General features: G+C 55.7%; 1 protein-coding gene across 2 annotated transcripts; it reads left to right on the forward strand.

Annotated features, from left to right (window-relative positions):
- The first annotated feature begins 94 nt into the window (after positions 1-94).
- TMEM63B (transmembrane protein 63B) lies at positions 95-22778 on the forward strand. 2 transcript variants are annotated; one of them, XM_054569422.1, is made up of 24 exons: positions 95-161; positions 5785-5967; positions 6247-6326; positions 6570-6608; positions 7556-7646; positions 8995-9032; positions 10042-10184; positions 10283-10334; positions 10770-10878; positions 11483-11553; positions 14606-14686; positions 15180-15303; positions 15930-16063; positions 16207-16344; positions 16472-16625; positions 17497-17603; positions 17786-17872; positions 18061-18126; positions 19254-19416; positions 19971-20076; positions 21056-21223; positions 21451-21566; positions 21750-21830; positions 22100-22778. In XM_054569422.1, the coding sequence occupies exons 2-24, from the start codon at positions 5809-5811 to the stop codon at positions 22289-22291; spliced, it is 2499 nt and encodes an 832-aa protein (XP_054425397.1). In that variant the 5' UTR covers positions 95-161; positions 5785-5808; the 3' UTR covers positions 22292-22778. The 2 variants fall into 2 exon arrangements, with proteins under 2 accessions (XP_054425397.1, XP_054425398.1); XM_054569423.1 differs by lacking the exon at positions 95-161 and adding an exon at positions 2150-2276.
- Positions 22779-25344: the final 2566 nt, after the last annotated feature.

The following is a 25344-nucleotide window of genomic DNA, read 5'->3' on the forward strand; positions in this document are numbered from 1 at the left end:
CCCTCTCTCCCCTCCCTCCTCCTGCTCCCCCTCCCCCGACTCTGCCGCGGCCGCCGCAGGAGCCCGGAGCTCGAGCCGCCCAGCGACTCCCCCTCCCCCTCCCCCAGCCCCGCCCCGCCCCAAGCCGGGGCTCCGAGCCGGAGCTGAGTCTGCGCCTGGGGGTGAGTATGCGACCCTTCCCCAACCCCGTCTCTCTTCTTTGAGGATCCCACTACCACCCAAAACAAAACCCCAGACTCAGCTGCGCGTCCCCTCCCTTTTACCTCCTGCGGGACCCAGAGGTGCCCGGGCCCGCGGGACCTGCTGGTGCCGCGCGCTGACCCCAACCCCACACCATCTTAAGCCAAATGTGAGTCTTCCGACCCCTGCCAGGGGTCCAGAGGTGCACCGCCTTCTGTCCCCACCCCTCCGGATATCCCGAGGGGTGAGACCCCCGCCACCCTAGAGCCACTCTTCTCCCACCTGCCCTGTCCAGGTGCGCCTCCCGTCCACGGCCCTCCGGGGTTCCAGCTGCGCCCCGTCAACCCGCCGCCGCTGTGGGGAACCTGCCGCCCCCGCCCCCGAGTTTTGGATTCCAGGGTCGCCAAGTCCGCTGGCCTTGGTTTCTTTTTATTTTCTCCCGCTCCGGGGGCCGAGTACCCCCAAAGCCGGCCCGGGGGCAGGGTTTCGAGCTCGGGCAAGGACAGGTTTCGCGGGTGCTGGCTGGCACGAGGCTGGCCGCTGCCCCCAGCCGGTCTAGGGACTGATCGGCGGGCTGGGGAGGCGGCTAGCCCCAGGAGCGTGTCGTGTCCTCTCCTTGCGCCCCACACAGTGCAGTTCATTCATGAGGCGCCCGGGCCTGCGTTGGAGGGTGCGGTGGGGAAAGGGCTCCGTGCGGACCGGGGAGTAGGGGCAAAGGCCCAGTTCGGGGGTGGGGGCGCGTTTTGTTCCTTCTGGCCTTCTTGACCACCTAGAGGGGATAGCCCTAAGGCTTTGGCGCCTTGTGTCCCAGAAGAGACGGTCGCGTGGGAAGTGAAGAGGAGAGGTCAGAGGGGCCGGCTGCCCTTGGGGCTCTGTGCTGCCACCTTCCTGGGTCCCCTAGGTGGAGATCTGGCCGCCGAGTACTATACTTCCACCGGAGAGACGGGTTGGGGGTTTTGCCTAATGCCATTCTCTATCCTCACCCTGGGTCTGCAGCAGACTAGGAAAAATGAGGCTGTGCCCAACCTCTCCTGAGAAGGGACCTCCCCACACACCCCGCCTCCCAGGGAAGTAGGGGAGTGGGAGTATCTGCCAGGCTTCCACTGGGGCTATGCCGGCAGCATGACTGTCCTCCAGAGCACCAGAGGGTCCAAGCCCTGGCATGCCCAAGTGGCACATGCTGAGGCCTGCTGTTTGCTCACCCAACTCAGTCACGGTGGGTGGGTGGGGATATAGCAAGGCAGAAGGCAGGTGGTGAGTAGCCAAGAACCCCCTTTTGGATATCCTACAAGTTTCCTCCAATTATAACAGTCTTGGAGACCTCAGTTCAAATTCCAGCTCTGCCATTCTTTAGCTGTGTGACCTTGACAGGTTACCTAACCTGTCTGAACCTTAGTTTCAATTAAAAAGTGTGTTTACTATCACTTCCTTTCAAGATTTATCATGGGGATCAAACTAGATGACACAAGTAGCGCCTGGCACCCTGCCTGGTAGTTGATCAATAACAGGTTCTCTTCTCCGAACTTCTGACCCATTCTAGCATAGCATCACCCTCCCATACTCCCACCTCCCAGCCTGCTGCAGATGGAGCGGATATCACTGAAAAGTTAGGAGCATCCCCTGCCTCTCAATGGCAGAGCCCTGAATGCAGTATAAGCCCTTAGGTCAAAACAAGAAGCCCATCCTGGCTGAGGGGCTCTATCGTATTAATAAATTCTATGTTTTCTTTGATTTTTAACAGTTTTCCTCCATTAAACCAACCCCTTTTATTCCACACCATATTAATAACAGTAGCTAATTTTTTAGAACCTATTATATACCTCAAACTATTAAAAGCCTTATATAAGTCATCTTGTTTAATCCTCAAAACAACCACATGTCTGAATTATTATCCCAATTTGCAGATGAAGGAACCAAGGCCCAGGATGGTGAAGTAATTTGCACAAGTCAAGCCAGATATGTCTCATCCTGGAGCCTGTGTTCTTAACCACTGGGCTTTGTGTCTTGTTCCCTACACCTGCCTCAGAACCTAAAGTCACAAACCTTAGGCTTGAGCGGGGAGTCTGCGAACTGCAAACAAGAGGGAAGGCAAACAGGTAGGAAATAGGGTGTGGCATTTCTCCAGAGTGGTAGGGCAGTCCTCAGCTCTCTGGTAGAAGTGGCTTCTAGGTTCGCCCAGGCAGCAAAGTGCAGTGGTTAAGAGCATAGACTCCGGTCAGGTGGCCTGGGTCCATATCGGGATCTACCAGAGGCTGGCTGTGTGAGCAAGTTGTGTACCCTCTCGGTACCTCACTGCCCTCCTAGAGTTGTGATGTGGAGTAAATGAGTTAATGTTCGTAAAGCGCTCAGAACAGTGCCTGGCCCAGAATAAGAGCTAAAGAAGTATTTGATTAATGCATTCTTTTCCTACCAGTTTTATCCTCATTTGTGGATACATTTTTGCCCATCCCTCTGAAATTAACAGGAGCAGAGTGAGGATATTAATTCTGTTACAGATCCGAAGACTGAGGCCCAGGTTGCATAGTGAGAGTTAGCCTCCGTCTTCATCTCCCCCCATTAGGCCATACTGCCTTCCTGGGATCCCAGGCCTAAATTAAACCTTCCCAAGTAACTCTGTAAGAAAAAACTTGTAACTTAAAACTCCCCCACCCCTACCGTGCACACACTTCTTAACGGTAAAATAGCAACCTTCAGTTAGCTAGAAATAAAATCTTCCATCATTCTCTCTACAAACTTCCAGCTAAAAGCCTGTGTCAGACTAGAGAAATTCCAGGGTACAGCTGGCTCTAGCAACCCTGTGGAATGGAGGAAATGCCCTCCTCCCCTACTATCTACCCCACCCCCCCAAAATTCTGCCTCATTCTCTTCCCTCTCAGCTGTCCTCAGTGAGGGAATAGCCGCCCTCGCTGAGACTCAGCCCAGCAGCCCCACCCCCTCTATTAAGAGCTTGGAGTAACCCTGTCAGCAGGCAGAGCCACCAGCCCTGGCTCCACCCTTTACCTGCCCTGTGACATCCTGTGAGTGGCTTCTGTCCCCTGAAAATGGGAATAATGATCTGATCAAGCCTGCCCTGCTTTCCTCAAGGTGTAGGTGGGAAGAAGATCCAATGCAGTTTTGGAGGGAAGAGTGCTTTGTGACTGTGAAAGGGCGTCCCCAGGTGAATACGGTGATTTGTAACTGAAATCAGTTACTAAGCATCTACCTGGACTCTCCTCACCCATGCTACCAGGTTCCCTTAATGTAGAAACTCCAAGAGTATTCCGCACCTTCCTTCCAAGTGGAGTGGATGGGAAGGGTGCGGGTGCTCCAGGGGTTTGTGCCCTTTACACTCTGGCCTGGTGGAGCCTTGGAGTTGGGGAGAGAAATGGGCAAGGAGTGTGGATGGGCTATATACTGATTTCTGGAGTGCATTGGAGTTGGGAGTTAAGGGGGGGACTAATGTACATGCCCCTCAGCTACCACAAACCCAAGATACCTATACCTACCTTTAACCTCCCCGGCCCCCCAGAGTTTTGAGCACCTTGTGTTTACACACCCAGGCTCCCAGACAAACCCACATACACACACCCCCACTTAGAAATCAATACTCACTTCATTTCTGTAGACTGCCATGCACTCACTTAGCTTCCCACACACACACACACATACACACATCAACATGCACTTGCAAACCTAAACACACACATGCCCACAGTACTCCAGTTTCTCTAGCCAGAGGACATTTAATGAGCATATACAAACCTTCCAGGGTCTGCAGAGTCCTATTCTAGGCACATCAGAAAAGCACTGTGGTGCCCTGGAAAGTGTTCCAGCTTTAGAAAGAAGTTGAGCTAGGTTTGAATCCCGGGTCCATCAATTTATTAGTGGTGTGACTTTAGGAGTTACTTAACTTTTTTGAGCCTTTGTGCCCTCATCTTAAAATGACAGTGACATCCAACTCAGGATTGTCAAGGATTAAATGAAATCATGTATGTATTCCTGAAACGGTGGTACTCGATACATGGCACCTGCTACAATTACTAAAGTATCGGGGTAGGGGGTGGTTGGTTGATTGATTTTTAAGGCAACTCGGGCTGGGAAGGTAGAGGGAGGCATAGCACAGGGCAGTTACTTTCTTAGCCTTCCTCACAGGCTTTTCAGAGACTCCCTGGGACCCAGTGGAACACATAAACAACGCCTGCTCCCCCTCCCCCCACCTAAGAACTGGTGCCTCTTGCCCTCCAGTTGAAATGTTGGAGGGAGGCAGGGGTGGGTGGGCAAGGAAAAACCTTGTGAGTCACCCCAGAGACCTGGGGGGCACTTGTTCCCAGAGTTGCAGTCTCTGATTCTGGGTCTGTTGTTCTCTCTCTTTGTCTGCTTTCTTTTCTTCCCTGGAGACCCCCCCACCCCCAAAGGCAGAGCTTCAGTGTTGTCAGCATCAGGGGTCCCCCGGGGCCCTCCAGTAAAATGAGGGTGGGGCAACGATGCCAAGGCCACGCTTCTCCGCCATGGGAGCCTCCCCAGAGCCTTGCTTCGCCCCGTCCCCAGACACTGCCAGAACCGAGGCATCTGGGCTGCATGCACCTTCCTTCCTCTTCCCCACCCCTTTTCCTTGAACCCTCGCACCACCCAGGGCTGAACAGCCTGGCAGTGGCAGGGACCCGGACTGGAGGGCACTACCCTAGCGGCAGGAGGTTTGGGCAGACTAAAAGGCCCCCGCCCACTCTCCCTTTCTCTGCCAATGGAAAAGCTCGCTGGAGGCACGGCATTCCCAGCCTGCCCTGCTCCGGAGGCAGGAGCAGGACACTCTGGGAGTTGTAGGCCTGGCACCACTCAGGTGACTCCTGTGCAGGGATAATTAGAGAGAGGTGAGGAAGTCAGAGGGGAGAAAGCTGTAGCCGCTGCCTGGGCAGGGGAAAGGGATGAAAGTAAGCAGCAGTGACTGGAGCCAGGCAAGTGACGCAAACCCAGAAGTCCTACTTTTTAGCTGATTCCCCACCCCGACCCTATTCTCAGACCTCTACTCTGGGGACAGAGAGGGTAGCTCAGAAGCTAAACATCTTATTTTGAAGCCAATTATATTGGGAATGTGATTGACATAGTTGAAAACTCTAAGCCAATGAAAACATGCCATTTTTCTATTAGGGATAGAAAGAGAAGATTAGGGTGGGTTAGCTGGCTCCTGGCCTGTCCTCCCTTGGCCTAGGACCCTTCCCCATCTTTCCTCAGGCTCAGCTCTGCCCTCTGCCTGAGACAAAGAGACAGAGACTGTTTGCGGGCGGGGGTGGGGGGACGGGGGTGGGGTGGGGGGAGGAAGTGCTGGGTGATAGATGTTAGATTCACAGATAGCTTCCAGCTTAGAAAAACCAGTCTCCCCAGTCCAGATCTGGGCCAAGTTCCCCAGACCCAGGGTGGGGTCACAGCCTGAGAGCCAGTGAAGGTAAATCTACGCGACTTAACCCTCCCCTCTCCAGGCCCTTCCTTATCTCTAGAGGCCAGAGCTTCCACCCACCCAGGCAGCCCGTGGATCTGCCCTCACTTCCCCCTCCCCACACCCACCCTGCCGTGCGAGAGCTCTAGGAGGGATGGGGCTGAGCCCAGCTGACTGCTCTGCCCTTTGCTCAGGAGGACCATGCGGCAGTAGCAGCCATGCTGCCCTTCCTGCTGGCCACACTGGGCACCATGACCCTCAACAACAGCAACCCCAAGGACTACTGCTACAGTGCCCGCATCCGCAGCACCGTCCTGCAGGGCCTGCCCTTTGGGGGCGTCCCCACCGTACTGGCTCTCGACTTCATGTGCTTCCTTGTGAGTGCCCACATGCCACCCATGCCCTTGGCACCCGCACTCTCTACATGGTTTGCTAACACCTGCAGCTCTAACCACTCTCCCACCTGACCCTGACTCCCCAGGCTTGACTTACAGGAGGCATCCCCATCACACAGCCCAAACCTAGCCTCTGACCTTTCACCCAAGCCAGGGCCGCCCCCTTCTAAGGCAAGACTCTGGCCCCTCTGCTCTGGCTCTTCTGGCTAATCCAGTGGGTGGGTGGCCTCTCCACCTGCCAACCACTCCCTCTTCCCTCAGGCCTTGCTGTTCTTGTTCTCCATCCTCCGGAAGGTGGCCTGGGACTATGGGCGGCTGGCCTTGGTGACAGATGCAGACAGGTAAAGCTCTGGGACTCTTCCCCACCCCTGTACATGCACATACCACCTTGCTCCACACCCCTCAGGTATAGGAAAGTGCCAGCCCTCTGTCATCGTCCTTTGTTGGGGGGATAAAGAGGGACCAGTCCCAGAGCAGGCATGGGGGGCATGAGGTCCCCAGTTGGGCCTTTGTCCCTGGCCAATCCCCAGGCACCCTCCTGCCCCCTGCTCCTCCTGCTAACTCTGTCTGTTCTCTGTCCCCAGGCTTCGGCGGCAGGAGAGGGACCGAGTGGAACAGGAATAGTATGTGGGGCTCCAGCCCCCTCATCCCCACTAAACCAGTTTTCTCTTTTCTCTCATGCTTCTCTTCTCTTCCTGCCAAGTTGTTGGTTTCTCTTTGCAGTTTTCTCCTCTGCAGTCTCATTTTCAGATTAACGCAGGCGGTGCGCTTTGCAGAGCAGGGGGCTCCCCAGCTTGTCTCTGCCTCATTCCCCGCACCTCTCCATCTGGCCCTCTGCCTGGGAGAAAACCCTCCCCATGCTCCCAGCCTTTGTGGCCATGGTTGGCTGAGTGCAGGGGCCATCCTCCCGGAAATTCACAGTACACTCATCCTCTTGGTCACAGAGACAAGATTGGGTGTCACCGGTGGCTTTCCTCACGGCTAGTTCTTCATATTCCAGGGTTCCCTGCTCACTTCTTCTGGAGGCCTGGGAGGGGGGCTGCTCAAGGAGCCCCCCTCCCGAGTCCAGCCCTTTGTGTCACCTCACGGCCTCTGCTTTTAGGACTGGTGTTGGAGTTTTGGCAGCTGCTGGGGTCAAGGAAGAGGGCGGGTAGGGGCCCACCTGAGAGACATCCCTCAAACACCCTCATCCCCACCCTGTTGGGGCTGTCCTAGTCCATCCTTTCCTTCCCCTCCCATTGCTCTGTGCACAAGAGTGGCTTTATCAGCTCTGAAACTGCAGGGCCACGTCACATTCTCACTTATTCTCACTGCAGCCTCCAAGGAGTGATGATGAAGATTCCCTCCTCCCTTCCCCCACTGCCTGTGTCTATTCCCCCAGACCCCACTGAAGGGGAGATGCAAATTTAAGGGAAGCAGGGAGAGGGCATTTCTTCCTGCTTAGCCACTGCGCTTTCTGTGCCTTGTCTAACCCCTGGAACTCTGCGGAGGGAGCCTACCCACTTCGCCCCCTGTTCCCCTGGGGCTCAGACTCACCAGGCTTTCTCATCTCTCATCTCCTCACCCCCAGTGTGGCCTCAGCTATGCACGGGGACAGTCATGACCGGTATGAACGTCTCACGTCTGTCTCCAGCTCCGTCGACTTTGACCAAAGAGACAATGTGAGTGCCCTCCCCAGACTTCTTAGCCACCCCCTCATCCTCCAGGGCAGGTGAGCTGAGCATCCTCTAGCTTCCAGTGAACACAGTCAGGGATCTATGGAATGTGGCCTTCTCAGCAAGGACATTGCTTCCTTAAGAGCCACAGGATAACCCAGACCCAGAACTCTTAGCCCTGTCCCCGATGTCAGCCTTCAGACTGGCACAAGCCGAATCCACGATTTCAAACTTGTTCCACAGTAGAGCTCTGTGCCTGCCTCTGTTGATTAATTCTAAGGACCCATTTTTCCTTAGACACGGTCTTAGAAGTAATAATGAGTTTTTCATGCTGCCTGGCGAAACATACAGAATCCATTGTGTTGCTTGGAGGTTGTAGGCTGGCAGCCCCTGGCTGGGTGGGTAGGGCCGGTTGGCCTGCTTGTGGGTTGGAGCAGAGCAGCAGTGGCCCCCGAAGATAAGGATTGCACTTGGTGAGTCACAGCGGTCCCCAGGCCCCCTTTCACGTCAGACCCAACAGTCTGGCATTACTTGCCTGGCCCCCTGTCATTCTGCCAGGGTAAGTGTCCTGGTCAAAACTCTAATCTTCAGGCCCTAGGATGGCTCTGGTCAGTCCAGCTTAAGCTGGGGGCCTGCCAGCTTCCTGAATTGGACTCATCCTGGTAAGTGGCTAAAAAATGTATTACCCATGCCAGCCAGAAGGGTCCAGGTGGTCTCCAGACTCAGGGGATGTTGGCAACAGGTAGCACAGTCCTGCGTCTTGGCTTGGTACGTCTCTTCCCCCATCCTGTGTTAAGCCTGGACCTTCTCCCGGTAGGAAGGTGGGGATAGGTTCCCTGCCCATCCCTCCCCGGCATATGCCCTGCTCTGAGTGGGGTCTCTGCCTGAAGACAGAGGGCCTGGGGGCTTGCGGGTGGGAGATTGCGGCTCACAGTGACCTGGAGTTCAGTTCCTCTGAGGTGTGCTAGCAGATAAATGTGAGAATCTCAGGCAGCGTAGCTCAATCCTCTGCGTTTGGCAGCCATGTTGCAAACTCTTCTTATTAGCTCTTCCTAGAACGCTGAACCCCGTCCGTCCCTACCTTGGCCCACACAACAGCAGGACTTGGTCCGGTTCTGCTGCCCTGTGGGGTGTTTGCAGGGCTCTGAGCCTCTGGGCATGAGAGTGTACAGACAACCTGCCTTAGCCTTGGTCCTTCTTCGAAGGCTGACACCTTCCCTGCCTCCCTCTCTGGGGTGAACTATTTTCTTTGGGGGGTTGCCGAAGCTGCACCAGGGTGAGCGGGACTTGAGAGGGAAGGGGAGGTTCAGGGCGGTGGGCTGGGGCTGCAGCTGATAGCCCTCTGTCCCCCCAGGGTTTCTGTTCCTGGCTGACAGCCATCTTCAGGATAAAGTAAGTGAATGGTCTTCAGGCTCTAAAGAAAGAAACAGAGAAACTTCAGAACCTGTCATCTCCCTACAAAATCCAAAGGCCAGCAGCTCGGAGGGCCTTAGGGCTCCTAGCCAGCCCAGCACCCTCCTCCGTCCCTACTCCAGGAGGCCAGGCCCTGGGGTCCTGGCCTCTGCTGCCCCTGAGCTGGCTTCACTGGACCCCCACCCCCGCCGTGGTCTCCTAGGGGCCCACTGCCTGGGAGGCCCTGCTCTATCCACAGCTCTCCCTGCCTCTGCCGCCCCGCGAGAGCAGGGGCTGGAGCCCCCGCCTCAGAGCCGCCATGCAGCCAGCGGGTGGGGGCAGCAGGCAGGCTGGGAGCAGCCAGCCAGCAGCAGGCAAGAGCCAGTATCCAGCAGGCAGAAGTCAGGAGATCAAGCCAGAGTGCGGCAGGCAGGCAGTGAGCGCTGAGAGAGGCAGGAGGCCGGACAGGTCAGCACCGCCACCGTGCACGGCCCCCAGGGCCCCCCCAAGTGTACCATGTACTGTGTTGCACCAGCACCCATAAGGTGCTGCTGCTTCCAAACCTCCATCCAGCCTCCTGCTTCTGCCTCTTCGTGTCACCATTCCTCCCCCTTTTGCCTTGACCTCCCTTTTTGCATCTCTCTCATTTCCATTCCCCTTTCTCTCCATTCTTCATTTCTCTTCTTTCTCTCTGCAGCCTTCCTTCTTCTTTTACTCCTCCCTCGCACCTTCCTCCCTAATCCCCTGTTCCCCTCTTATTTCTCTTCTCTCTATTCTTCCCTTTTTTTCTCCCCTTCTCCCTGCATCCTTCTTTTTCTCCTTCCCCTTCCCTTTCCCTCTCCTTCTCCTCCCTCTCCCTTCCCAGAAAATAGGGGACTCAGAGAAGCCATTTCTACCCCACACTGCTGCCAGATTGGCAGGGGCCATGGGGGATGGGGTAGGGGTGGGCACGGGCAGGCAGGTCGTGCCCCCGGTCCTCACCTGACTCCTCCCTCCGGCTGCACCGCAGGGATGATGAGATCCGAGACAAATGTGGGGGCGATGCTGTGCACTACCTGTCCTTCCAGCGGCACATCATCGGGCTGCTGGTTGTCGTGGGCGTTCTCTCCGTAGGCATCGTGCTGCCCGTCAACTTCTCAGGGGACCTGCTGGGTCAGTGAGGGCCAGGATGGGTGGGGTAGAGAGAGGAGGGGGCAATGGGGGACAGGCCCTCACCCCACCATCACCCTTTCCCTTTTCCCATCCCCCAGAGAACAATGCCTACAGCTTTGGGAGAACCACCATTGCCAACTTGAAATCAGGGTAAGTTTAAAAAACTGGTCAGTGAGGCCAGGGTCTGTCACAGCCTGGGCCCGAACAAAGAGGGAAGGAAAGGGGGGCCATTTGGGGGACAGGTGGCCGAGGTTGCGGCTCTAGTGCCCAGAGAGCTGGGGTTAGAAACTGAAGAAGTCAGAGTCTGCAACCTTGAGCTGGCGAGGCTGACTAGGGGCAGGTGGCAGGCAGTGTAGCCAGTGGGTAGGGCATGAAGAGATGACTTCTGGGGCATTTCAGTTGAAATGGTACCGTCTTCGGGTCTAGAGGGTGTGGGGTGTGGGGCCCACCCTGTGGGTTGTCAATTCCAGAACACTGGTGGCAGCAGAGGGGCCCTATACCAGGATTGAATTAACACTGGGAGGTTGAGGGGTGTCTGAGTGAGTTCCTAGCCCCCGTGGCTTCCGTACCCTCCGCTCCGCCCAGGAACAACCTGCTGTGGCTGCACACCTCCTTCGCCTTCCTGTACCTGCTGCTCACCGTCTACAGCATGCGCAGACACACGTCCAAGATGCGCTACAAGGAGGACGACCTGGTGAGTGGAGCAGAGCCCAGGTCTGCCCTGCGCCCAGCCTTTTCCCTTCCCCGCAGACCGCTATGGCTTTGGTTCTAAGGTATGTGAGCCCCAGAGCTAGGCCAGCCTGGTTTGAATCTTGGCTCAGCAGCTCAGGAGCTCCCATACTTTAAGTTAGCCACCTCCCCAAGCCTTGGTTTCCCCTTCCGACAAATGAAATAGCAACAGTACTTCTCCCAAGGTTGGAGGGAAGGGGAAGTAAGGCAATGCATGGGAAGCCCCTATGCTATACCTGGCACTAGGGAAATATCTGTGGTAGCTGATGTGGTAGTAAAATTCCCTCCCCTTCTACACTTACCCACTGAAGTAGTGGTGAACGCCCATACTCCATGCCAGCCACTGCTCTGGGTCTTCACAGCCTGAGGATCTGAGACTAGTACCCCACCCTCCTCCCTCCAACCCCTCAGGGAGGAAGGGACCAGATGGCTCTTTCATTAGCCTCATTGCCTGATTTCTATTAGAAATTCACCAAGGCTTCTGCCACCCCTGTCTGCTCCTTTCTGCTCCCCCATTCCCGACCCCCTCCCTGCATCTCCTGGCCCCTCTCACCTGCCTCTCACTCCAGGTGAAGCGGACTCTCTTCATCAATGGAATCTCCAAATACGCAGAGTCAGAAAAGATCAAGAAGCATTTTGAGTGAGTAGACACTCCGACCCCACCCCCCACCCCAACAACTTCAGGCCCTGCAGATCCTTCTTTTGCCTTTCAACTCCCAAGACCCTCCTGACATGCCTCTCAGTCCTCTCACTCAGAGGTCCGGGCCATAGTGAGGGTGGAGGTTAGACTAAAGAATTCTCTGACACTAGGGCAGTCCAGCACTCGGGCTGGATGATAGGCATCTCTAGGAACACAAGGGAAATACCTGACATACTTGAGAAGTGAGTCCAGTCTCCTGCACAGTGCCCCCCCTGCCTGACCCTCCCCACCCCCCACTTCTCTGGCTCGAACTGGGTCATGGGTTGTTGCCCAAGGGTCCAGAGTGTATGGCTTCTTCAAAATTACACGTGACGTTCTGGAGTTTGTATGTAGACTGGCAGGGAGAAGCTCCTTGACTTCCAGTGGATCATCAAGGAGCCTGGGAGCACTTGGGCTGCGTGTCCCCTCAGATTCTTTTCAACTCTCGAAGTCTGTTGTAGCGGGAATGGGTCCCAGGTGGCCAGGACAGTCTGTATACAGGATTAGGATCCTAGCATACGTTCATCTGTCCACTCAGCAAACTTCCTCAGGAGCTAAGGTATAAGTCACTGTGGTGGGCCTTGGGACTATACAAATGAATAAAAGATGATCAGACTTTCAGGGGGTTCACAGGATGGAGGTCATCTTTAGGAGCCAGTTCAGGGTCTGATCAAAGATTGGTTTGAGGGTGAGTCCGTGGTCAGAGTTAGGAGTTGGCCAGTGGTCTTGATAAGGGACGTTGATGGTCTGAATCAGGGCTGTCTCTGGTCAGGACCAGGATTTAGTGAGGTCTGCATTCACTATCCGTTGGCCGGGATCAGAGGTCAGGCATTGTTCCGGACCAGGACAGCATCGAGAGTCAGTGTTTGGTCAAGGTCAGATTCCATACTTCTGTGTTACAGGAAAATGATTGATTTGTGATCAGCATTGGTAGATAAACACCGAGTTCATTCAGCAGGCATTTATTAGTCATCTTCCGTACCCCCGGCGTAAATAAATGAGGAAAAGGCCCTACCCTCATGCAATTTAAAGGACAATAGTCAAAACTAAATTAAACTTGGTCAGTATGAGAGAACAATTTGGTCAGAGAGAACAGTCGGGAGTTCAAGCTGTGGTCACTTTGGGGGGCAATCTGAGATTAAGGATAGTATGCTCAGAATTAGGTGACATCTTAATAGTACCACCCAGTTAGAATCAGCTGGTAGCTTGTAATGAGGAGTCCTTTAATAACAAGTATCTATTGAGCTGCGATGTGGCCACACTGGAGTTGGAGCTGGAGAAATAACAGTAAACAGAAAAGAAAAAGCCCTTGCCCTCATCTTCTTACATTCTAGCGGGCTGAGGAGGACAATAAACAAATGAACTAGTAACAGACACTACCCAGTAAGGGGTAGGTGCTGAGAAGAAAACCAATGTAGGAAGAGGGGCAGAGTGAAGGAGTCAGAAGGGGGTTCAGACGGGTGGGTGGTTGACAGGGTGACAGCTGAGCAGGGACTTGCATGCACTGAGGGACTGAGCCCCACTGGCCAAGCATCTATTTATTCAGCACACCTTTGTCGTGCACCTGCTGTGTGCGTCATACCAGGAGGACAAGAAAGAACCAGACATGGCGGCTGTCCACGGAGAGCTCATGGTCCAAGTTGTCTTTCCGAGATTGGTCTTCTGTGGCTCTGTTTAGGAAATAGTCTGTGGTTAAAATTGGTAGTTAGCCTATAAGCAGGGATGAGGAGACTGGTCCTAACTGGAGTTTTGGGGATCAATGGAGTGAATATTATGGAATAGCCATTTCATTGACCAAGTCATTCGACACATACATGTTTCTTGAGCACCTACTATGTGAAAGCCGTGGGCTCAGTCATGGGTATACGGTAAGAGGAGCTCCTCGTGGAGCTCCTGGGCTAGCTGGCAGTATTCGGCAGGGCATGTGGCCCAGGCCTGGGGTCTGTCTGGATTGGAGGGCTGACCCAGCAGAGGTAGGGGAAATCCCGTGTGCAAAATTGGGGAGCCTGTGTGGTGGGAGTTAAGGGACAGAGATTAGTTGAGCAAGAATGAGGGCTCACCCTGCCACAGGGCGGCGAGGCCCTTCCAAAGAGGAGCCCCACAGTGGTTTGAAAACAGCACTGTCAGGGAAAAGGTCTGGAAAGTGCTTTTCAAGAAGCCCATCCCAGGTTTCCGTTTCCAAATTCTCATGGCTTTGTGCAGTGCATCTTGTTACTTTAAAACAGTATCTATTGCATCTTTAACACTTCGTGGTCCTTCATAATTTTTTTTTAATGGGGCTCAGCCTGGATTGGGGGTTAAGATCAAGGAGCAGGGTGTGATCAGAATGTAAAAGGAACCGCTCCTGCACGTGGTCAGCAGGTATCCCTCGAGCCCAGCTGGGGACCAGGTACTGAGTGTCAGGAACGGTCTCTCTCGGGCCAGTCTCAAGTCAAGATGGGGGTCAATCTTCGGTCAGGGTTAGAAGGCCAGTCTCGGGTCTGAGTTATAGATCAGTTTGGGTCAGAGTAAAGGATCAGTCCCTGTCCAGGGTTAGAGGTCAGTCTCAGGTCAGTGTTCAGGACCAATCTCTGGTTGGTCTTGGGGCACAGATTATGCTGTAGACGGTGGGTTGAGTGGGGTCACTTCATAGTCAAGGCTAAGTGTTGGCCTATACCCAAATCTTCTGGGAACAGGGTCAAGGGAACAACGCATGAGTAAAAACACGTTCTCCCAACTTAAAGTTGACAGCCTTGGACGAGAATCAGACCATAATCGTAGCTGCCCTAGCACCGTGCACTGTGCACTCACATCCTGGGTCATCGGCACACACTACAGGCACACAGTCCCCCTACTCACTTCAGCAGGAGGAGGAATTTCAATGTTTTATTCTTGAGGAACTCTCATATTTATAGACTAAGAAAGAAGGAGCTTGGATTGGGGATGTGTGTCTTGAAGGTGATAAGGTCATGCATGAAAGTTGGGGGCAGGTGGGCAGGGTCTCTGCAGAAGATGATGGTGGACTCTGTTTCAGGGAGGCCTACCCCAACTGCACGGTTCTGGAAGCCCGCCCGTGTTACAACGTGGCTCGCCTTATGTTCCTCGATGCAGAGAGGTAATGGGGACAGGGACTGGAGGTGGGGGGTGACACCTGAGGGCCACTTGCTCATTGTGGAGGGTGTCTTGGCTGCCACAGAGGAGGCTGGCTCCCTTTCTGGGTGTTTCCCAGGGCACTTGATTTTAATTCAGCACCTGGAGTGCTTATCAGTTCAGCTCTGGAGAGAACAAGGCCTGGCGGTTAAAGCTGGTTGCAGAAGGAAAGGGACCCCATCTGAGGACAGACCCTTCTTCAACTACAGTATAAGAAATTAAGGCCAGGCTATAGGAAGAATTTCTGGCCTTCAGAGGAAGAGTAGGGAGACCCTAGGACCCTAGAATGGGGACAAGTGTGAACCATGCATCCTAAACAAACCCAAGAGCAAGATACTCTGGTCCTTGGGGAGTGAACTAGATGACCCCTGAGCTGAGCTCCCCCCACCCGTCCTCCCAGCCAGCCCCGGCCCTGGCCCCGGCCAGGCAGAATGTGACTGGGCACTTGGGTTCCACAGGAAGAAGGCTGAGCGGGGAAAGCAGTACTTCACAAACCTCCGAAGCAAAGAGAATGTCCCCACTATGATCAACCCCAAGCCCTGTGGCCACCTCTGCTGCTGTGTGGTTCGCGGCTGTGAGCAGGTACGAGGTGGGCTGGCCAAGGGGTGTGCCCGGCCTCAGCTCAGACCTCAGGGCCCCAGAGCTCCTGATGGTATGGGGAGGAGGTGGAAGGTCCTGAGGAGACAGGTCACGGCAGAGATGGATGTTCTCTGTGGTGCACGTCCCACAACCCTGTCAACACACACACACATAAACGGACCCTGCACATACACACCCAGAGGCAAACCGACTCCCAGAGCAGGTAAGGCCGGAGCGGAAGCCAGGGCCAGGAGCAGGGTGCAGCCCCTCTCTCAGCGGCTCTCCACCTGTTCCTACAGCCCTTGAAGCCCCGTTACCACTGTCGGGGTGTCCCCTCTCCCTACAGTGACCAAATCTTCAAACCCCGAATCAGAAGAAGGCAGCCAAGAGGACAGTATTGTACTGTATTTATTGGCTCTGTGGCTTTAGGCAAGTTTTTTGACTGCTCTGTGCCTCAGTTTCCTCGTCTATAAGATGGGGTTAATTGTACCTACCTCATAGGACTGTCACGAGAGACAGGCAGAGCTAAAAGCTGTGCCTGGCCTGTAGGAAGCTCCAGTCAGTGCTGGCCGGTGCTGCGGGCACCAGCCCAGCTCTCTGCTCAGATTCTGCCTCGCCCTCCCTGGCAGGTGGAGGCCATCGAGTACTACACAAAGCTGGAGCAGAAGCTGAAGGAGGACTACAAGCGGGAGAAGGAGAAGGTGAACGAGAAGCCTCTTGGCATGGCCTTTGTCACCTTCCACAATGAGACCATCACCGCCATGTGAGCCTCCTCCCAGCCTGCCCACCCCGGCCCTAGTCCCCTGTGACTAGCCCGGGGCTCCCAGGTCCCTGCACTCATGGCCAGCTGTCGGCAGTGGGGTCCCCATCGACTGGTGTCGCAATAACTGGTGTCCATCCCCACAGTATCCTGAAGGATTTCAACGTGTGTAAATGCCAGGGCTGCACCTGCCGCGGGGAGCCACGCTCCTCGTCCTGCAGCGAGTCCCTGCACATTTCCAACTGGACTGTGTCCTATGCCCCAGACCCCCAGAACATCTATTGGTGAGCAAAGGGTGGGCTTCATGGGGCCTGGATGGGCTCCCCTGGGTAGAGGGGAGGGCAGGGAGGTCCTAGGTGTCACCAGTAGGTCATCCAGTCCCTGGAGTGACTGCCTCCACTGCCTTCCCAGGGAGCACCTCTCCATACGCGGCTTCATCTGGTGGCTGCGCTGCCTAGTCATCAATGTCGTCCTCTTCATCCTCCTCTTCTTTCTCACCACCCCGGCCATCATCATCACCACCATGGACAAGTTCAACGTCACCAAGCCCGTGGAGTACCTCAACGTGAGTCCGTATCTTACCCTGACCCTCCACTCTGTGTCTCAAAACACAGAAAACAGGGCCCAAATCCTTGTAGGTAGCTGAGGGGAACCAGAATGCCTCCCGCCCAACCCTCACCCACCAAAAAGCTCCCACACAACCATGGGCTGCAAATCCCACTGTGTGCTTCCCTTGGGTTCCTCGCCGCCTTCCCCCAGCGGGGCCACCCTTGCAGGTGCACACACCTAGGGAGACACCGGGAAAGAGAGAGCCCAGACCCTGTGACCTTGCGGAATTCCCTTCTCCTCATCCCTCATACTCCCCAACAGAACAACGGAAGGTTCAGACTAGGCTTCCAAACTTAGAGCCTTTATCAAAAGGAGTCTTACCTGAAACCTGATAGGGAAAAGCAAGGCTGCAGAGATGGCAGTAGAGGGGGGGCCACTTCACCTGGTCTCCCTTCACCGCCCCCTGCCACATAGTTCAAAGGAAGATAGTTTGAAAATCACTGAATGATAATAACACAATAGATAAGCCCTAGACTTTCTGGGTTCAAATCCCCACCCCAATACTTACTAGCTGGGTGAGCTAGTAAGCCTCGGTTTGCTCATCTGTAAAATGGGATAACGTTGTGAGGAATACATGTAAAGCGCATGAGTGCTTGGCACATAGTAGGGCTCGGCAAATGCTAGTTAATATTTTCCCCCTGGGGTTGCAAATATGGCCCTGGCCCCCACTCTCCACCCTTAGCCTCCAGATGTTCTGGCCTTCTAACATAGGGTCCTGAGAGCTGTGTGGCCCAGGGCTCCGTGCGGGCAGAGGCGGGTAAGCAGAGCAAGCTGGGCCTACTGGGCTGCCCGCGCCTGACTCCTCCTCGCCCCATATCCCACTGCAGAACCCCATCATCACCCAGTTCTTCCCCACCCTGCTGCTGTGGTGCTTCTCGGCCCTGCTCCCCACCATTGTCTACTATTCTGCCTTCTTTGAAGCCCACTGGACACGGTGAGACACCGCCACATACGTGGTGCCTTGCTACGGCCCCCTAGAGGTACATCCATGCCATTGGCTGGCAGGAAAGGCATGGTGTCAGCATCCTCACCTTGGGAAGCACCGTATTGGCTGGGGAATAGCATGGGGGCTGGAACCCACCTGCCTGACCTCTGCCCCTGTGCCCCCCGCCCCAGCTCCGGAGAGAACAGGACCACCATGCACAAGTGCTACACCTTCCTCATCTTCATGGTGCTGCTCTTGCCCTCGCTGGGACTGAGCAGGTGGGTTCAAAAAGAACGGATGGGAGCGGGGATTGGGGGAGAGTCACAGGATGGGGAGAGGAAGCAGTTCAGGCTCCCACGTCCCCTACCAAGCCAAGGGCCCCGTGTCTAGGGGGCACCCTCCGAGGCTCTTGGCAGGGGCTCCCCATCCCTGTTCCAGCCCCCACCACACCTCTTCTCCTCTCCAGCCTGGACCTCTTCTTTCGCTGGCTCTTTGACAAGAAATTCTTGGCTGAGGCAGCTATTCGGTTTGAGTGAGTGACCAGGGCCCCCCAGGGAAGGAGACTGCATGGAGGGGGTGGGTGTGCTTGAGAGATACTTCCTTCCCTGTGGGAGGGAGCAGTGAAGTTCTCTGCCCCTGAGGTGGGGAGGAAGAGGAGCTTACGCTACAGGCTGGCAGGATCACCCCAGAGGACTCACAGGGTGTCTCAGTTGTGTGCCTGGGGGTTCCCCTGGGGTTGTGTTGGGGCTCAGTCCAAGGTCACCCTGAAGGTATATTTGGGACCCCCCACTCGGGGTTTCTGTGAGGGTTTTGGGATGAACCCTGGGAGTCTGGAGATTTGGAGAGGTAGTGGGATCTTGGTTATGCTGCGGGAGTGACTTGGGGGTTCCTAGAGGTATCCCTGAGGGTCTCTGGAGCCACTTTCGAGTATCTATGGGGGACTCTAGGGCTCACATTTTGGAGTGTATGGGGCACAAGTTCAGGGAACACCTCTCAAGTTTCAGGCTCCTATTCATAGGTGTAATCGTGAAGTTAGTTCTGAGGCCCCTTCCGTGGGAGTCCCTGTGAGGGTGTCTTAGGGGGCACGTACCACGGCTGCAATGTGGGTGTAAGCTCCAGGAGTCTTGCTCTGGGCCATTTGTAGTAATCTTGGGCTCGCGCTTACGGCGTCACGTGCATCCTGAGCTCTTCCCTCTGAAGACCTCCAGGAGAGGATCTCTGGAGCTTGTGTTCTGGAGGTGACTTTGGGTTAAGGCTTAAAGGGGAGAGCCTTCTGGGTGTTCCAGGGGCTCACACCCTCAGGGATCTTTGGGAGTTTTACGGGGTTGTCTATGGAGATCTCGGGCAGTCATCCCCTGAATACTGGTGCCTTAGGGGCCTCAAGCACTCTCTCCATGGGTCTTTATGCAGCACAAGGTCCCAGGGTGCCTCTGGGCTCACATTCTCAGGTCACGTCCATACACATTGAGGCTGTGGGAGGTGTCTGTTAACACTGTTATCTGCCTCTGGGACTCACTCTGGAGGTACTAGGGCACCCAGGTGCTCAAGGAGTGAGCTGGGGACACATGGCACTTAGGGATAAAAGTGTGGTGCCCGTCAGGCTGGCAGTGGGCAGGCAGCCACCCAAGGGCGCAATGCTGGAGCAGCTGGTGCCCGTAGGTGCGTGTTCCTGCCTGACAACGGCGCCTTCTTCGTGAACTACGTCATTGCCTCAGCCTTCATCGGCAACGCCATGGACCTGCTGCGCATTCCGGGCCTGCTCATGTACATGATCCGGCTCTGCCTGGCGCGCTCGGCTGCGGAGAGGCGCAACGTGAAGCGGGTAACAGCCGCGGGGCGCAGCGGCTCGCACAGCGCCCCCTGGTGGGCCCAACCAGAAACGGCGGCAGCGTGCTAGGGTGTGGGGCTTATGGGTGCTGGGATAGCCCAGTTCTGTGGCCCTGGGTTATTCCCTTCCCATCTGCGCCTCAGCTTTCCCGTACATACAGTGATGGGTCGACACAAATAATCCTGAAGGCCCTGGACAGTCCTGACAGTCTAGTATTCTGTGGTGGGAGTTGGGGGAGATCCAGGTCCCTACACCTAGGGTCCCTGGGCCCTAACCCTACACGAGGGCTCCCAGCCTCCCATTCCCAAGTCCGCCTCTCTGTCAGTCCCTGATCCCTTGAAGGCCCATCCCCATGTCCTGCCGCTATCCACCCTGGCCTCGTTCTCAGCCACAGCTCCTCTCTCCATCTGCTTTGCCCTGCCCTACCCTGGACGTGGGGTTCCTTTTCCCCCATTGCTTCTTTCCTGGCCCCCCCTCCTTTCCCACGCGCCCTGTGCCTCTCCAGTCTGCCCCTCCCTGAGCCACCCTCCTGCCCATCTCCCCCCCAGCATCAGGCCTACGAGTTCCAGTTTGGCGCAGCCTACGCCTGGATGATGTGCGTCTTCACGGTGGTCATGACCTACAGTATCACCTGCCCCATCATCGTGCCCTTCGGTAGGCACCGCCGCGCCGGGACCTGGGCCCTGCTCGGGGGGACCCAGGACCTTGCCCGCTCCACTCTAGTAAGGCAGGCCACCCCGAGTGGACAGGGCCCTGGCTGGGAGACCGGCCCCTTGGGCCTCCCGCCCGGTTCCTGGCTCAGTCTGGGACCCGGCCTGGGGGGAGGAGGGGGAAAAGCCATCTCAGCTCAGGCTGGACCCATCTGCTGTGCTGAACCCCTGGGCAAAGTCACCCTAACAGGACCGTTTTCACCCACACCAAGGCTTTCACTCAATGGGATATACTGGGACACATGTCACATACCCACTAAGATATTCACACACACACGTCTATATGAGATCCATGAGCATGTTGGTAGACAGCCCTATAAACTCAGGAAAGACCCTCGGATTCCAGGGTGGGGTTGGGTCCTTTCCACTCATGGAGATACCCTGCTACATAGCTGAGCAATGTGATTTAGGCAAGTCCCCCTTCCCCTGAAATTTAGCAGTCTCTCTCCAACTATTGCCCCCACCAGTGGTCTCTACTTTCCTCCCTGATAACATCCTAATCCCTTAACCCCCTCCCTGGTTGTCGAAGGCTCCAAACTCCCAAACTAACCTTGTCTTCATCCAAGAGTTCCATTCCCTCAGTCTGCTGGAAAACAGAATTTACCGCCTATATTTATACTCATCTGTTTAGGAACAGGGGTAGAAAAAAACAGTATGGATGTTAACAGGATGCTTGTTGATCCAAATGAATGACTTTCTAATAGTAGAATTGTTACTGAGGGGCTGCAGAACGAGGAGCCGAAGCAGAGAAAGCTGAGGTCTGGTCCTGCTGGGGGCTTGGGGCATGGTTCTGTAAGGGGCTGAGGCAGGAGAAGGGAGGCCAACCCTTCAGCAGCTTTGGAAGGACCAGGACAACCTGTGGTGAACACACAGTGGTCTGTCAGCACTGGTTCCGAGGTCAGGGCCCATGTGGCTTCTCCCAGGGCTCATGTACATGCTGCTGAAGCACCTGGTAGACAGGTACAATCTCTACTACGCCTACCTGCCGGCCAAGCTGGACAAGAAGATCCACTCAGGGGCTGTGAACCAGGTGGTGGCCGCGCCCATCCTCTGCCTCTTCTGGCTGCTCTTCTTCTCCACCGTGCGCACGGGTGAGGACCCCCTCCCCTCAGGGAGCTGGAGTAGGGGCAGAGGGGACTCCCTCCAGAGTCAAGGCAGAACAGGCCCCAGGAAGGTCCATGATAGAGAGAGGCTGCAGGCAAGAGGCCTGGGAGAGGCTGCAGCACACGGGAGCGTGGGACTACATTCAGGAGGTAGCAGATGGGGTTGGGGGCCCGGAGGAGAGGTAGCAGCCCCATTTTTTGCTCTTTCATAACAGGGTTCCTAGCCCCCACGTCCATGTTCACATTTGTCGTCCTGGTCATCACCATCGTCATCTGTCTCTGCCACGTCTGCTTCGGACACTTCAAATACCTCAGTGCCCACAACTACAAGGTGTGCGGCAAGGGGGGCCAGGGGACGGCTGGGGGCAGAAGCCCGAGGGTGTTCAGGGGGTGAGAGGGGTGGCTGGGAGCTCCTCAGCAGAGGCAACGGGCGCCTAAAGGGTGCGAGGTCATGGCTGAGGCTGAGGGAACAGGCACTCCGCCCGGTCCCTGACTCCAGTGTGGGCCCCACCAGATTGAGCACACAGAGACAGATATCGTGGACTCCAGGAGCAATGGACGGCCCCCCACTGCTGCCGCTGTCCCCAAATCTGCGGTAAGTGTCCCGCTCCATGGCCAAGGGTGGGGAGGGGTCCCTGAGACTCAGCCCCAAAGCTGGTTATCCCATTATCCTCCAGAAAGGAAAGCCTGTTTCCTGTCCTGCTGTTGTGGGAAACGGGGGGCAGGGAGAGACCTGGCTTCACAGGGCTGCCAGCCTCTCCCAAGCAGAGGATGCTGCCCCTTCCCTGTAGGCCCTGCGACTCCCCATCACCCCCCTCTCGGGGCAGTTGCCCACCCACATGCCTCGCTCCTCTCCCCCTTCAGAAATACATCGCTCAGGTGCTGCAGGACTCAGAGGTGGACGGAGATGGGGATGGGGGCCCTGGAAGCTCTGGGGACGAGCCCCCATCGTCCTCCTCCCAAGATGAGGAGCTGCTGATGCCACCTGATGGCCTCACGGACACAGACTTCCAGTCTTGCGAGGACAGCCTCATAGAGAATGAGATTCACCAGTAAGGGGAGGGAGGGGCCCTGGAGGCCACACCCTGCCCCGCCCCCCCGCCCCCCACGGACACTAAAAAAATGAAACACTAATAATTTATTAGATCTAAAGCCCCTTCCTCCCCCAACCCCTGCTTTCACTAAGGTATTTAAACCTGGGGGTTTTGCTGCTCTCCCCCATCAGAGTGGGAGAGGGAGACCCCAACCTCAATGAGGAGAGCCCCGAGCCGGTCCCGGGGTGGAGGGGTATGGACACAGCTCCCCGAGATCAGTGCCCTCCCAGGCTAGTAGTGTGGTCAGGAAAGGGTTAATGAGAGCCAAGATGGGTACCTGGTGCCATGGCTGGAGACCTGGGGGGGCGTCGTGCAGGCGGATCAGAGCAGCCCCCGGTTCCTCCCTCCCCCCAAGTGCCCCTGGGATCTGGCACTCCAGGGAAGTGGAGCCTCAGCCCCCAAGGGTTGCATGAGAGGGGAGGGGGTGCTGAGTGGGAGGATGAGTCAGGCCCGAGCCAGGGGGGTGACCTGGGGTGGGGGGCGGGCATAGCTGACACTGGAAAATGGGTTTTTGCACTGTTTTTTTTTTTCTTTTTTTCCTTTAAAATAAAAATGGAAAGAAAAGCTCTGAAGCAGGTGACTGGTTTGTGCTGCTGCTCTGGACACATGGCAGGGGTCCCACCACCATTCTGTGGGTCTGGAAAGGCTGTTTGAAGTCCCCACATGATCCTGAGCCGGAGACTTCGGGGCAGGGAGATTTTCTGGGGAGGAGCCTGCTGGGATAACAGCCCCTCTCCCTGCACCTGCCAGCTCTGCTCCATCCCCCCCCGCCCCCACCCCCCCACCCCCCCGCCCCGCACCACAAGGAAATTGTGGGACCGCTCAGACTTAGGAACAGGGACAAGGGCTAACATTCTGCATTCCCGAGAGCCACACAAATAAAACATTCAATCCAGATAGACCATAAAAAGCCACAAGTTCTACACTGGTCCTGGAGGAGGAAGATCCCAGGACAGCGGTGTCCAGGAAGGGGCTCAGCAGCTGCTTTGGAGTGGGGGAGAGGCAAGAAAATAGGGCCACAGTAGTCAACCAAGTTCTGTCATACGTTGTTACTACATTTTATTGAGTGGTTATTATGTCCCGGAATTATGCTAAATGGCTCTTACATGCTTTAAAGCATTTACTCAAGAGAGTTTGTTTGAGTGAGGCGTGGGTTTGCTGTGAAGATTACATAAGATACATCAAGTGTTCACTTGGCCCAGTGCCTGGCACATGGTAAGCACCCAATAAACATCAATTATTAATAGTATGATCATTAATAGTGCCTACAAAGCAGGTGTGGTTTTGCTATTTTTGTGGATGAGGACAGAGTCCCCGGGAGAGTTTGGGGATTGCCCAAGGCTACTGGCCTGGGGACAATCTTAAAGGTCCTGCTGAGCATCTCAGTGCGCTGGCCCCCGGCACAGCCATCCCTTACCCCTCAGGAGTGCCCAAAGCCCTCCCGGAGAAGCCCCCTCCCCACCCTCCATCAAATCTCACTCATCCTCAAAGACCCGACTCAAAGTCGCCTTCTCTAAGAAATTTTCTGTGACCGCTGTAGCCCACTCCGGAGGCCCACAGAGCCGTGTATGTGGTCACCCCCTGCCCCAGCACACACAGAAGACTACACACCGTGTGTGCAGCCCGAGCCAGGAGACGTGGACCCCAGCTCTAGTTCCATCACTAACTTTGCTGTGCGACCCCAGGAAAGCCAACTCTCCTCTCTGGGCCTGTTCCCTCATAAATGAAATCAGGTGTGACTAGGTGACCCCTAAAGCGCTGGAGCATCCTCTTACCCACCCACCACCTACCAGCAGGACCCCCCGCCTCCCGCGCCAAAAAGAAAATTGAGTTTAGGAACTTCCGAAGGGGAGAAGAGAGATCAGAGAAGGAGAATCGGGTATCACAAAGGCCTGTACACTGTCAGCTAGAAACAACAGTGCGGACAACAAATGAGGCAAAAAGCCTGATAGCAATTGCCCAGGTGCCAGCAAGCGGCAGGAAGCAAACAGTGCCTGGGGCGAGAGATGCTACCTGCACAACAGTTCAGAGGGCGAGTGTTTACTGCTGGCTGGCTGTGGGCAGAGGGTGGGCCAAATACAACCGGGATGAAGGCTGGGTGGTCCTGGCCTCTCCTTTCACGTGTAGATCCGATCTACAGGTTTGTGAAATGAGTCCCAAAGTCCCAGGGCTGCAGGAGCCACCGGGCCAAGAGTGGGGGACCAAAGGGCAGGCTTTAAGAAGCATCCAGGAGCCCTGACTGGTGTGGCTCAGTTGGTTGGGCATCATCCCACAAAGCAAAGGGTCACTGGTTCAATCCCCCATCAGGGGCACATGCCTGGGTTGTGGATTCAGTCCCAGATCAGGGCGCATACAAGAAGCAACCAATTGATGTTTCTCTCTCACAAGATGCTTCTCTCCCTCTCTCTAAAATTAAGTAAATAAAATATTTTGGGATAAAAAGGGAAAAAAAGCAGCCAGGAGTGATTTGAACCAAGCACCTTGGTTCACAAAGACCCCACAGGACTCTTGAAGCCTAGAATTTCTATATGGATAGGCAGACACATCACCGACGCTTGCCTGGCATGCCCCACTGTCTCTCTGGCGCATGGCCTGGACAGACCTCAGCGTGGGCCTCGGTCAGCCTAGATCTCTCGGTTCCTCGCCGCCCACATGCCTCCCTCCCCTCGGGGGAGGGTCTCCCCTAACTCTGCCTCACAGGGTCTTCTAGAAAGACCTGGGCTGAAAGCCAAGTTCAAGTGTTTTCAGATGTGAAACTCCAGATAATGCCCAAACAGCAGATAGAGCAAAGGTCCTGGGAGAGCCCCGCCCCAGGGTGGGAGCCTGTAATAGAGAAGAACGCCTGCTCTCGCCCACACCTGCCTATGGCGGCTCTTCAGGGGCAGGACCCAGGTCAAGAGGTGGAATTGCAACACAGTCATTTGACAAACATTTCCTGAATGGGGATCGAGTGCCCAGCTCCATGTTGGGTGCTGCAAAGGAGCCAAGAGGCACAGTGCTGGAATCACTGAAAGA

The sequence above is a fragment of the Pteronotus mesoamericanus genome, unplaced genomic scaffold (assembly GCF_021234165.1).
Source record: "Pteronotus mesoamericanus isolate MK-2021 breed Mesoamerican mustached bat unplaced genomic scaffold, CSHL_Meso_final contig_20, whole genome shotgun sequence".
In the NCBI taxonomy this organism is placed as follows: domain Eukaryota; kingdom Metazoa; phylum Chordata; class Mammalia; order Chiroptera; family Mormoopidae; genus Pteronotus; species Pteronotus mesoamericanus.